This window comes from Acomys minous, assembly GCF_964271855.1.
Source record: "Acomys minous genome assembly, chromosome: 9".
Classification (NCBI taxonomy): Eukaryota; Metazoa; Chordata; class Mammalia; order Rodentia; family Muridae; genus Acomys; species Acomys minous.
In genome coordinates, this window is record NC_140490.1 from 77,005,724 (window position 1) to 77,017,847 (window position 12,124).

General features: G+C 44.1%; 2 protein-coding genes across 12 annotated transcripts in view; one reads left to right on the forward strand and one right to left on the reverse strand.

Annotated features, from left to right (window-relative positions):
• Positions 1–12,124, forward strand: part of TBCE (tubulin folding cofactor E) — a 37,857-nt gene that overhangs the window by 22,232 nt on the left and 3,501 nt on the right. For 6 of the 8 annotated variants that reach the window (XM_084794181.1, XM_084794175.1, XM_084794178.1 and 3 more), the window contains 8 exons: positions 2,892–2,991; positions 3,790–3,892; positions 4,847–4,923; positions 6,928–7,023; positions 7,989–8,053; positions 8,138–8,202; positions 8,942–9,082; positions 10,303–10,456. In XM_084794181.1, the coding sequence (XP_084650307.1) occupies positions 2,892–2,991; positions 3,790–3,892; positions 4,847–4,923; positions 6,928–7,023; positions 7,989–8,053; positions 8,138–8,202; positions 8,942–9,082; positions 10,303–10,456 (801 nt within the window). Of the gene's footprint in view, positions 1–2,891; positions 2,992–3,789; positions 3,893–4,846; positions 4,924–6,927; positions 7,024–7,988; positions 8,054–8,137; positions 8,203–8,941; positions 9,083–10,302; positions 10,467–12,124 lie in introns of all 8 variants that reach the window. The other 2 variants (XR_014781465.1, XM_084794177.1) reach the window with 2 other exon arrangements.
• Positions 3,937–12,124, reverse strand: part of B3GALNT2 (beta-1,3-N-acetylgalactosaminyltransferase 2) — a 49,614-nt gene continuing 41,426 nt past the window's right edge. Inside the window, exon 13 of one of the 4 annotated variants that reach the window (XM_084794183.1) lies at positions 3,937–4,411. The gene's annotated coding sequence lies outside the window, so the exon portion shown is untranslated. Of the gene's footprint in view, positions 4,412–9,104; positions 9,431–10,446; positions 10,586–10,606; positions 11,089–12,124 lie in introns of those variants that run through there. The other 3 variants (XM_084794184.1, XM_084794185.1, XM_084794186.1) reach the window with 3 other exon arrangements.

A 12,124-nucleotide genomic window follows, 5' to 3' on the forward strand; every position in this document is an offset into this window, starting at 1 on the left:
GAAAAATGCCTCCAAAAGATCAGGCTATAGGAAGGCCTGTAGGGCATTTTCTTAATTAGTGACTGATTGAGGAGGGCCCAGTCCATTTCGAGTGATGCCACCCGTGGGCTGATGGTTCTGAGTGATATAAGAAAGGCTAAACAAGGGGCTGGAGAGATGGCTCACAGGTTAAGAGCACTGACTGCTTTTCCAGAGGTCCTGAGTTCAATTCCCAGCAACCACATGGTGGCTCACAACCATCTACTTTGTGATCTGATGCCCTCTTCTGGCCTGCAGGTGTACATACAAGCAGAGCATTGTATATGCAATAAATAAATCTTAAAAAAAAAAAAGCTGAACAAGCCATGAGCAAGCCAATAAGCAGCTCCTTTCCATGGCCTCTGCATTAGTTCCTGCCTCCAGGTTCCTACCCAGTTCCTGCTTTTGCTTCCTTCAGTGAACTGTGTGTCAGATGCCTGGCAGCAACTGTGAGTGTCTTGAGTGCAGGCTGAGGCTTCCTAACGTACTGTCAGTGATCACTGTTTATGGAATCGTCCGTGTTTTGGAACCTTTAACATTTTTCTTTCATAACAGTAAGCTACAGATCTTTGTTTTCATGAACCCTTTGCTCCCCAGGTCACTTTTGGTCATGGTCATATAGCAGTAATAACCCTAACTAAAACTCTTTTGTCTCCCTATAGTCCTTGGCTCAACTCTGCAGCAGTGACTTTCTAGAGATCCAGGCCATTTCCTGTTACCCTGCTCTAGCCTCTCTAGTACTTCTCATTTCTGGCAGACTAGCAGGCTTTGAAGCAGCCTAGAGGTCCTTCATGATGTGGCCTGGCCTCCAAGGCCTAGGTCAGTGGTTCTCAACCTCTAGGCTGAGATGTCTTTGCCAAATCTTTATCTCCAAAAATATTTACATTGTCATTAATAACAGTTTTGAAGTAGCACTGAAAATAATTTTATGGTTGGTGGTCACCACAACATGAGGAAGTATATTAAAGAGTCAGTGTTAGAAGGTTGAGGACCACGGCCCTAGGCACCTCATTTTGAGAATACCTGTCCATCTATCCAGGTGTACTGGAGGTGGCTCTTCCCACTCTGACTTCAGCACCTCCACTGTGGTCACTGCTGTGTCCAGCATGCTACAGGACTCCTCCAGGTTGTACTTCCTCGGTTTCCCTAGTTTTCTGTTCAAGTTGCTCATAGGCTTTGCTTTTACTTTTATCTGTATGGCCAAACCACTTCCTTCCTGCCTACTGCCACTCTGACAGGCAATTTCAGACCTATAGGAGGTATTAGGTATGAACTGTCTCCCTGCTGAGAACTGTAACTCTTTGTAGCGTAACCATAGTAACACCCACACATACCAAGTGGGAATGTGAGGGCTTCCATTAGTTGGTCTGGGACTATATTACACTGTGACTTCCCTAAGAGCATGGCTGTTGATCCTTAAGCCATGTGTGATGATCCCAGAGCCTTATTCTAAATTTGTGGTCTTGAACCACAGATGAGCCACATTGCAGACCTTGAGTTCTCAGCCCCTTTCTTGCCTGTGTTGTCACTACTCTTGTATTCTTCTCTGAGATGGTGTTGTCAAGAAGATCTGTTGAGTTTAGGACTGGTGCTCTAGAGAGAAGGATTGGTATGCACCGTGTGTGTGTGTGTGTGTGTGTGTGTGTGTGTGTGTGTGTGTGTGTGTGTGTTGGCTCATATCAGTTGCTGTCTGTCTGTCTTTTTGTCAGTCTGGTAGGAGTTTCATTATGACACTTGGTTCTTCTTTGGTTATGCTTATCTCACATGATAGATGCTTGTCTCTCACCTTGACACATGAAAATGAATATTTTAGCTTTTGAATGAATGGGGATAATAGTGTTTCTCTGTCTTGTTTTGCAGTGCTAGGGATGGGACTCAGGGCTTTGGCCATTTAGACAAGCACTCTGCCACTGAGCTATAGCCAGTCTAATAATTTAAAAGATGAAAACATTTGTGTTCATGAAAGAAATTTCAGACTAGTGGGTGCACAGTAAGAAGTTAAAAATCCCCACTCTAGGAACTGGAGAGATGGCTCAGTGGCTAAGAGCTATGACTGCCCTTCTTGAGGACCTGGGTTCAAATCTCAACACCTTCCTTGCAGCTCACAACTGTCTGTAACTCCAATATCTGACATTCTCACTCATACATGCAGGCAAAGCATCAATGTACATAAAATAAAGGTAAATTAAAAAAAATATCCTCACTCTAGTCAAGTGGTGGTGGTGCACGCCTTTAATCCCAGCATTTAGGAGGCAGAGGCAGATGGATCTCTGAGTCCGAGCCCAGCCTGGTCTACAGAAGAGAGCTACACAGAGAAACCCTGTGGGAAAGATTAAGCTTTGTCACAGGTGGAAACAATCTTGGCGGGCTTTACCCTTGGGGCACACCATGAATACCTTGTGACAGACTGTTTGGAGCCTTCCTGGGCTTGGAATTCAGGAAGCCTACCTGGGAACCCCACCGTGGCTAATGTTTACCTAATTGACCCTGAAGGGAGAAGGAGACCGCCCTTTGCATGTGACTGGGAAGGTGGGGGGGGGGGTAGACAAAACAACAGGTTGAGTCGAGGAGAGCGCGGGGTGAGAGCAACAGGACCGGACCAGCTCGAGGGACAGAGAGACACCTAAGGACCCGTCCCGTGGAACGGATACCCGAAGGTTCACTCTTCTGTCCCTTTAACCATTTTTTTCCTTATTGTGTAAGCTAGTTGGGTTGTATAATAAAGTTTAATTGTTAAAAAACAGAGCCAACAAAACCCTGTCTAAACTCCCATTTCTTCCCCTAGAAAAAAAATCTCCATTCTAGAATTAGAATGATACTAATTCTTTGTCTTTGGTGTTTTGAAATTACTTTTTCTTAAAATGTGCCTTTAGATATTCGAGTTATAGATTTGTCCAAAAACTTGTTGTCAACTTGGGATGAAGTGGTTCTTATTGCAGAGCAGCTCAAAGACCTGGAAGCTCTCAATCTCAGGTATGGACTCTGACAGCCTTCCCTGACAGCTGGCTTCCTGGGAAGCTCTGGCCGACTGACCTCTGCTGAGGGTTACCTCAGGGCAGTCTTCAGATAGGCCCTTGAGGTGTATGAGTAAGGAGCATGCCTGTGTCGTGACCGAGTGGAGGCGTGGGTCTTCTTGGCTTGTAAGCCTGACCATGAAAGGACTGTGGTACATGTGATCTCAGTGGAGGAGGAGAGGGCTTAGGATTCACGTGCTTGTCTATTTGGAATCCGTTTAATTCTTTAGGAATAAGAAGTTCATTGGGACACTGCTTACTGTGGTTTTGATAAAGATTTTTAACTTCTCTACCTTGTTTACTCATGTCACATTTTTCTGAGGATCTTCCCAAATATTTGTTTAATCTCAGAACCTCACTTTCAAAAGGCTCACCTAGGCTGGTCCATTTGTCCGTCCTTCCATCTCTCCCTCCTCCAAGCCCAAGTTTTTGTGCTTCACAGGCCCTCTACCATTGAGCCCTTGTATTCCTAAGTGCTTTACACATGCAGGTAAGCCTTACCAGGCTAATGCAGATGCAGTAGGACAGGCGGTCAGGCTTGAAGGCACCTCAGACATCAATTGGGTATATTTTGACCCAAGTGTTTCCTCTTCTGGAAATATGGGAGCCCAAGTCAACTTCACATGCATGAGGAAATCTGAAGCTTTGCTGACGTCCATGAGAACCCCTCTCAAATCTTCGGGTTAAATCCCAGACTGTTGATGTCAGTGTGTTGGGTCTGCTGTGTAAGTACTTCACATCTCCTTTTTCTTCTCAGTGAAAATAAACTGCAGTTTCCCTCTGACTCACCAGCTACAACCAGAACATTTTCTACTTTGAAGACTTTAGTCCTAAACAAAACGGGAATAACGTGGGCTGAGGTAATCATTTTTGCTTTATTACACAGTAATAAGTGATTATAATTTTTGCTTTAAAAGGGAATTGAAGCCTAACTGGCGTCATTTCAGTTGCCCTTTTATCCAAACATTAGAATATAAACTCCATTACAGAGAAGAGTAATCCTTTGGTGAAATAGATTTTACATCTGATAATCCATGTTCTTTCTCAGCCTGGCCCTGGCTCTTAAGTTTGGTTGTATTGCTCAGGAGTCTTGGACATGGATGCTCACAGTGACATGTCAAATCTGTGGCGTTTAAAAAGCCATAATGCTAGCTCTTCCAGGTTCCCTGCAGATGTTCTTAGGGCGGAGCATGTGGTAGAGAGGCTTACCCTTTCCCTCTATGCAGCTTGTCCCCACTGTCCACCATCCTGGTATGACTGGCTTGTGCGGAACCACAGCTTTCCTTAGCACAGAGGCATCTGGTACATCTGCTTCTGTCTTTCCTGGGCCTCTAATTGTGAAGGATCCATCTCCTGCCCTCTTCTGGTGCACACTGAGCCTGAGGACAGGAAAGCACTTAGCAATTAAGGGGGCGGGGAGGATGGCAGTGTGGCTCAAGGGAAAAAACTTAAGAACCAATGAGAAGATATCTGTGTTTTCAGCATATTCTAAACATGTCCAAGTGGCTGCAGGACTAAGTTGAGTACCACATCCTGTCCACAGCTCAGGCCACTAAGTATTTGGGGTGTCCATCAGCATTCCTTGCTCCTTTGGCAGCATTTCCTAAGCTGGGTGCCGACTCAGCTGCTGGGTTAATAGTGCCAGAAAAATGTCTGCCTATAGCCTTTCAATATGGTCCTACATCCTCCTGCACCACCACTTGGTGCCTGAGTCAGCCCAGATGACCTGTCCACAAGGCATGGCCTTCCTGTGATGATGTCACTGAGCATGGCCAGCAGAAGCTGCCAGACACTGAGTTCAGTTTTCTTCCCAGGTGCTGCATTGTGCCCCTTCATGGCCAGTCCTCGAGGAACTTTACCTCAAGTCTAACAATATTTCCATTTCAGAAAGGTAATGGGCTTTGCTTCAGTGAATCTATTGCTATTCAGTTATTCTGAATAAAGTCTCAGGTCCATTAACTTCTAGGAGAATTTACAGGTATAAATTGTAGCAATATTCACTCCTTAGTCACTGTATTACAGATTAGACTTTCAAATGAAATGTTATTCAAACCAGAAGAAACCTATCAAAGATACCTGCATTAAATATTTGATTTTTAATAGTTTTGTATAAATATCTTGGATTCTCAGATACACCCAAACTAAATATTAGAACTTATTAGTTTTGCATACATGTATTAGTTTCTCTGATTCTCAGTGGAGTACGGATATATTGGATATATTTTTTGTTTTCTTTATTTTTACTTTTTTAACTTAGTAGTAAGAGCCAGAGTACATGCTAGTAGTTTCAGCTACCTGGAAGGCTGAGGCAGGAAGCCATCCTGGGCAACCAAGCAAGACCTTGTCTCAAAAAACCAAGGGCTGCAGGGGTATAGCTTAGTGATAGAGCACTGGTGTAGCATGTGCAAGGCCATAGGTTCATTCTTATTTAAAAATTTGAGATATTATTCATTTTTATGTTATATGTATGAATGTATATGCCAAATTCATACAGTGCTCAAGAAAGCCAAGAGGGTGTCTGAACCTCTAACACTGGAGTGAATATCTAAGTCACCATGTACGTTTTGGGAATTAAACTTTGATTCTATGGAAGGGCAGCCAGTGCTCTTTAACCACTGAACCATCTCACCAGCCCCCTAGTTATTCTTTAATATTACAAAATTTTTAAAGTAAATAATTTTATGAGAGGGAGGGGGAGGTGTGAATTGATGGGTGTGTGGTCAAAGGACACTTTTGGGATTCTCTCCTTCCACTGTGGGCTCAGGAGATTGAATTCAGGTGGCCAGGCTTGTACAACAAGCACTTTTATTCACTGAGCTGTCCTGCCAGCCCTATTGTCTTGTTTTGAGACAGAGTCTCCCTTATAGCCCAAGTTGGCCTCACACTAGTTACGCGCCAAATATGACCTGCAGCTTCTGATCTGCCTCCACCTCCTGAATGCTGGGATAACAGCTGGGAGTAGCTGTGTCTAGTAAATGAAGGATCTTTAATTGGTAATATCTGCTTAAGGCCATTGTACTACAGTGTATGTGTAATCATGTTCTCCTAAATAAATATATTGCTGCTTCATCTTCCTTAAAAAAATATTAGCCTGGTAGAGTGGTGCACGCATTTCATCCCAGCACTCAGGAGGCAGAGGCAAGTGGATCTCAAGTTCAAGGCCAGCCTAGATTTGAAGCCCTGTTTCAAAAAACAAACAAACAAACAAAAACCAACCAACCAACCAAAAAGTTGGATTTTCCTTTTTTAAATTTATTGTGTATCTGAGTGTAAGCAGGTGCCCGATGAAGCCAAAAGTGGGTGGGTATCAGATTTCCTGGAGCTAGTTACAGGCAGCTGCCTGACACGCATGTAAGGAACACAACTTGTAAGAGCAGCAAATGCTCTTAAATGCTCTTAAATGCTCTTTAAAGCAAATGCTCTTAAAGACTGAGTCGTATTTCTAGGCCATCTCCCTCTTTTAAAATCTATTTAGACTGTGGTTGGTTTGGTGTGTGCATGCATGTGGAAGTCAGAACAGTTTGAGAATCCATTCTCTCCTTCCATCACATGGGTCTTGGGGATGGAACTCATGCCATCAGGCTTGTTGGGAAGTGCCTTTACTGAGCCATCTTTCTGGCCCATCATCTCCCTTTTTAGACAATATCATTATTATATAGAATGTTTTCATTGGTGGAGGCAAATATGGGCATTTTCCCATCCATTATCAAAGGCAGGATAAGGTTCCTGACTGCCATCATTTCAACACAGCAACCCTTGGGTTTTTGGGGGACCAGATCCATTTGCCTTCTTCCCTAACCCTTTCTAACATCAGGAACATACATATTTTAAGCCCCTCCTATCTTTGAAAACAAGAGATTAATCTATATTGAAAAAGCTATTACTTTCCATACAGGCCAGTGAATGTCCTGCAGAAGATGAGGTTACTAGACCTTTCCTCTAATCCATCAATTGATGAAAGCCAGCTGTGCCTGATAGCATATTTGCCCAGGTAATCCTTAAAATTTGCCTGTTAAAGATCAGTATCATTTTTGTGTGTGTGAATGAATTGTCATATGTCAATACACCTTTAAAAAAGAGATTTATTTATTATGTACACAGTGTTTGTTTTTAGTTTTTCAAGACAGGGTTTCTCTGTGTTATCTTGGCTGCCCTGGACTCGATTTGTGGACTGGGCTAGCCTTGAACTCACAGCAATCCATTTGCCTCTGTCTCCCAAGTGCTGGGATTACGGGCATGAACCACCATGCCCAGCTAAGTATACAGTGTGTTTTGCCTCCAAGTACACCTGCAGGCCACAAGAGGACACCAGATCTCATTATAGATGGTTGTGAGCCACCATGTGGTTGTTGGGAATTGAACTCAGGACCTTTGGAAGAACAGACGGTGCTCTTAACTTCTGAGCCCCAATACACCTTTTGTTTGTTTTTGTTTTTCTAGACAGGGTTTCTCTTGTAGTCCTGGATATCCTGGACTCTTTGTAGACCAGGCTGGCCTCTAACTCAAGAGATTGCTGGGTGGGAGGCGTGCGCCACCATGCCTGGCCTAGTACACCTTTTGAATAGATACAAAATATAGTTCCTAAGCTGGGCAAGTCCCTTGGGGAGTTTTATCTTGAGCTCTCCTGGAGAATGTGCTTGTCACTCATGTGCTATGTGTAGTAGGTACCAGATAATCTGTAGCTGCAGAACTTGGTCCTGGTGGCGAATCCTATTATCTCCACTTGCTAATTTTGGAGAGGTGAGACCATGCTTCTCCTCTGAGACCCACTTAGCACCTTACAGAAGAAGGCTATGTGGGAGCACAAATCACTGTGTAAACCTCCCTACTGGACCTTGTGTTTCACAATAGGATGGAAACCCAAGGTGGAGGAAAAGACTTGCTAGTCTAGCCTAGTAGATACCCCAGAAGACTCTGTAGTGTCCTGTGTAATCCAATTTAATATTTCAATTTCAGATTAGAACACCTGCTTCTTTCTGACACTGGACTTTCTTCTATACATTTTTCAGATGCTGGACTTGGTAAGTAAGGTTAATAATGTCCCTCCCTTCTATGCTAACTGTTTCTTTCACTCTTACAATACAGTTTTATTTTTATTGTTCTAGGGTGCAAAACCTCCATGTTCCCGTCCTTGCAGTACCTTGTAGTTAATGACAACCAGATATCGGAAGTAAGAGCTGCCTCAGTGTGCAGGGCAACGTAGTGCTTATCTCCACTTACACACGAAGACTGAAGGTTCCTATGTCAAAAGAAAGTTAAACCAGGGGCCTAGAGAGATGGCTGTCAGTGGTTAAGAGCACTGGCTGCTCTTGCAGCAGACTCAGGTTCAAGTAATCTGCACCCAGGTGGCTATTCACAACTGTTTGTAATTTCAGTTCCAGGAGATCCAACACCCTCTTCTGGCCTCCTTGCTCACTACACACATGTGCACAGATGTACATGCAGGCAGAAAAACCATCCATACATATAAAATAAAAACAAATCGTTAAAAAAAAACATTAACTGAAGCTGAGCATGGTGGCACACATCTTTAATCCCAGCACTTGGGAGGAAGAGGCAGGTGGATCTCTGAGTTCAAGGCCAGCCTGGTCTACAGAGTGAGTACAGGACAGTCAAGGCTACACTGAGAAACCCAGTCTTGAGAAACAACAAAAGACAAAAAAAGCAAAAAACATAAAACTAAAAGCAAAATGCTTCCTCAGAGCAAAACTCTTCAAAAGTAAGTCATGTTAGGGTTAGAGTTCTTTTATTTACACAGATGAGGAATGTCATTGAGTTCACATGGCATGCTGTGTAGTAAAAGCTCTTCCAGGTGGGGTTGGTGTATCTTGTGCCTTAGACGAGAGCTAAGCCAAGTAATCTGAAATGTGACTTGCCACTTGCCGCTCTTGCTTCCTTTGTTGCTTCAGTGGTCATTTATCAATGAGTTGGATAAATTACAGAGCCTAGAGGCTCTGTCCTGCACTAGAAACCCGTTGACAGAAGGAAACAAAGCAAGGGAGATCATCATTGCCAAGATCGGTGAGCTGAAGACCCTCAATAAGTGTCAGGTGAGCACCAGGACCCCAACAATGCCCCTTGTTTTTTTCCCAGAGAGTAAGTCTCACTGTTACCTCTACCAGCCTCAGTAATCTTTCCATTGCAGCCACCAGCTAGGCCCACAGTTGTGCCATGGCACTAGATTTAAAAGAATTTTTAAAAAAGACAATAGAAAACAAATGATAAAAACTGTAAAGCAAATTATATTTGGATATTATAAAGTGGTAATGAGGTGCATTGTAGTTGGAGGGGAGACGGTTATACTTACGTCAGTGCTAAATCAATGTGACTTTGCTGCCTGAACAACAATGGTCATTTTAAGGAGCAGTGGACGAGTGTTGGGCACTTTATCCTGTGTCCTTGGAAAGAAGGCAGAAAGAACATAGGTCCAAACCAGGCAGTGGTAGCACACGCCTTTAATCCCAGCACTCAGGAGGCACAGGCAGGCAGATCGCTGTGAGCTTGAGGCCAGCCTGGTCTACAGAGAGAGTCCAGGACAGTCAAGTATACAGAGAGAAACCCTGTCTTGGAAAAATCAAAACCAAAACATAAGCCCAGATCATGTCTCCTCTCCCTGTTCTCCCAAGAGTGAGGCTTTGAGGCCTAGGCACACTCTGAAGTTTCCTAGAAGAAGCCAGTGTTCTAGCTAACATAAAGAGAGGTGACTCTAGGCACCTGGTGCACATGGTAAAAATTACAAAATGGGGTTGCAATCCTGGAGAGATGGCTCAGTTGTTAAGAGCATTTGTTCTCGCAGAGGACCCACACAGTGATTCACAGCATCTCTAACACCAGTTCCAAGGTTCTGGTGCCCTTCTTGCCTCCTCAGACACTAGAGGCATGTTGGTGCAATACATAAATCCACCAAAAATACTTAAAAATAAAATAAAAATTCTTTCAGAATTCTGTTTTTGAAACTAGAGTCTCTAGCCCAGGCTGGCTTTGAACTCCTTGCAGTTCTGCATCAGCTCTCTTTACACACTAGGATTACCAGTAGAAACCACCATACCCATTTTGGAATTCATCAATAAACTTCAGAGTTCTCTGTAAGGAAGGTGTGGTTGGGGTTGTGAATTTAGCTCAGTGAAGAGGACAAGGCCCTGAGTTCAGTCAACTTAGAACAGAAAAGAGAAAAAAAGAAAGTTGTAAAGTGTAATGACCATCTGTCTGTGCATGGGCACCTCACTAAAGGGTGCTTTAAGAGACACGTTTCTATTTCACATCAACACAGATTCTTCCAGAGGAAAGGCGTGGAGCTGAGCTTGATTACCGAAAAGCCTTTGGGAATGAATGGAAAAAGGCTGGTGGTCATCTGGATCCAGACAAAAACAGACCAAATGCAGAGTTTCTCTCGGCCCATCCTAGATACCAGCTTCTCTGCTGCAGTACGTCCAGGTATCCCGTGAGGACTCCAGTTGGAACAGGGCTCTGACACGGCAATGCGGGAAGGCCCTCCGTTTGTCTTCTCTGCTTTGGAGGCTATTTGTTCCCTTTTTGAAGGGGCTAGGGCCACACTGGAGAGTTAAAAACAGCAAACTGCAGTGTTAGCATTTGCTCCCCAGAGACCTGCAGTTTCTAGGGGTGATTAGCCCCTTGCGAAGGTTGGAAGTACCCAGGTCATCCCAAGCGTTGGTGGCATCTCAAGCTCCCAGGGTGGCAAGTTTACACATAAATGTTATCACTTTTCCTAAGTCCCTGAGGGCTTGTCCTTTGTTAGTGGCATTCAGTGTTGACAATGGTTACTTCAGCACTCTAGTAGGGCCCCAGGCTTTGAAGCAAAGGATTGGGCATTGTGCCCCAATGTAGTTTCCACTGTTTTGACTTCATCATTGTTTCATCATTCCACAGTTCACTTTTAGGCCATTTTTCTTTTCACATATTTCCTAATGCAAGCAGCTCACTATATAAATGCTTCAGCTGAAACATTGCAGGAAGACAAACTGCCTGCGGGAATTGCTTTCAAATTATTCCATTAGCTGGCCCAATTTCCTGGCCGCTCTAGGTAGATTCTGAGTCGCTAGAGGGTGGAGAAGGGAAAGCAGCCTGTAAGTGCGTACAGTTCAGCTTCTTACTGCCAAGTGTGCGCAGAGAAACACGTAGAGCAGGGAAGGACCGTAGTCCCCCTTTCTGCAGTTTCACTACCTTTAGTCTACCTCAGCCCAAATATGAAATGGAGAATTCCAGAAATCAAAAATTCGTTGTTTTAATTGCATACCTTCTAAGCATGCAGTTCTGTCTGCCTCACTCAGCACAAGACTGCCTCTCTTAGTATTCCATGCTGCATATGCTGCCTTCCATGAGTCATTCAGTGAATCAGCACATAGATCACCAAGCTGTCACAGTGCTATGACAAGTGTTTCACTTGGAAATGACAGTGCCATTTTTTGGGAGGGTGTGTGTGTGTTGAGACAGGGTTTTTCTGTAGCCCTGACTGTCCTGGAACTTGCTCTGTAGGCTGGCCTCAAAATCAGTTCCACCTGTCCCTGTCTCCGGAGTGCTGGAGTTAAAGGCATGCAGCACTACCACCTAGCCAGTGCCATGGTTCTTAAAGAGAACTGTGAAATGGACTTATGGAAGCTTCAAAGTACAGAAAGATGTTCTGAAAGAGCTAGTTCACATAACTTCCGTCACAGCACATTGGGGTAGTTGATAGCCCCTTATAGTATCTAATTGATGATCACAGGCATGTGCTACTTAACAACATAGAGATAGGCTCACTCTGTCTCATGCTATTCAGGTTCAGATAGCCACTGAGGTCCTAGGATGTGTCCCCACAGATAAGGGAAGCTGCTGCTTGTGCTGCAGGTGCAGGAACTGGTCTGCAGCAGGACTAAACCCCTGACTAAATGTCTGGCTAAACCTGATGGGGTCCTGTGACTTCTGTCCACATCACACCTAGTTTCTCTCAGAACCCTGAAGGAAAGGGCATTTTGAAAATTGAAACCAAGTTGGAAGGTTTTGAACGAACGGGTTTAGTAGTTAGGCTACTGTCAGAATAAGCATGGAACCTAGTCACAAAGCAGATGATCTTCTTTGGGAGTAACTGTTTCTCT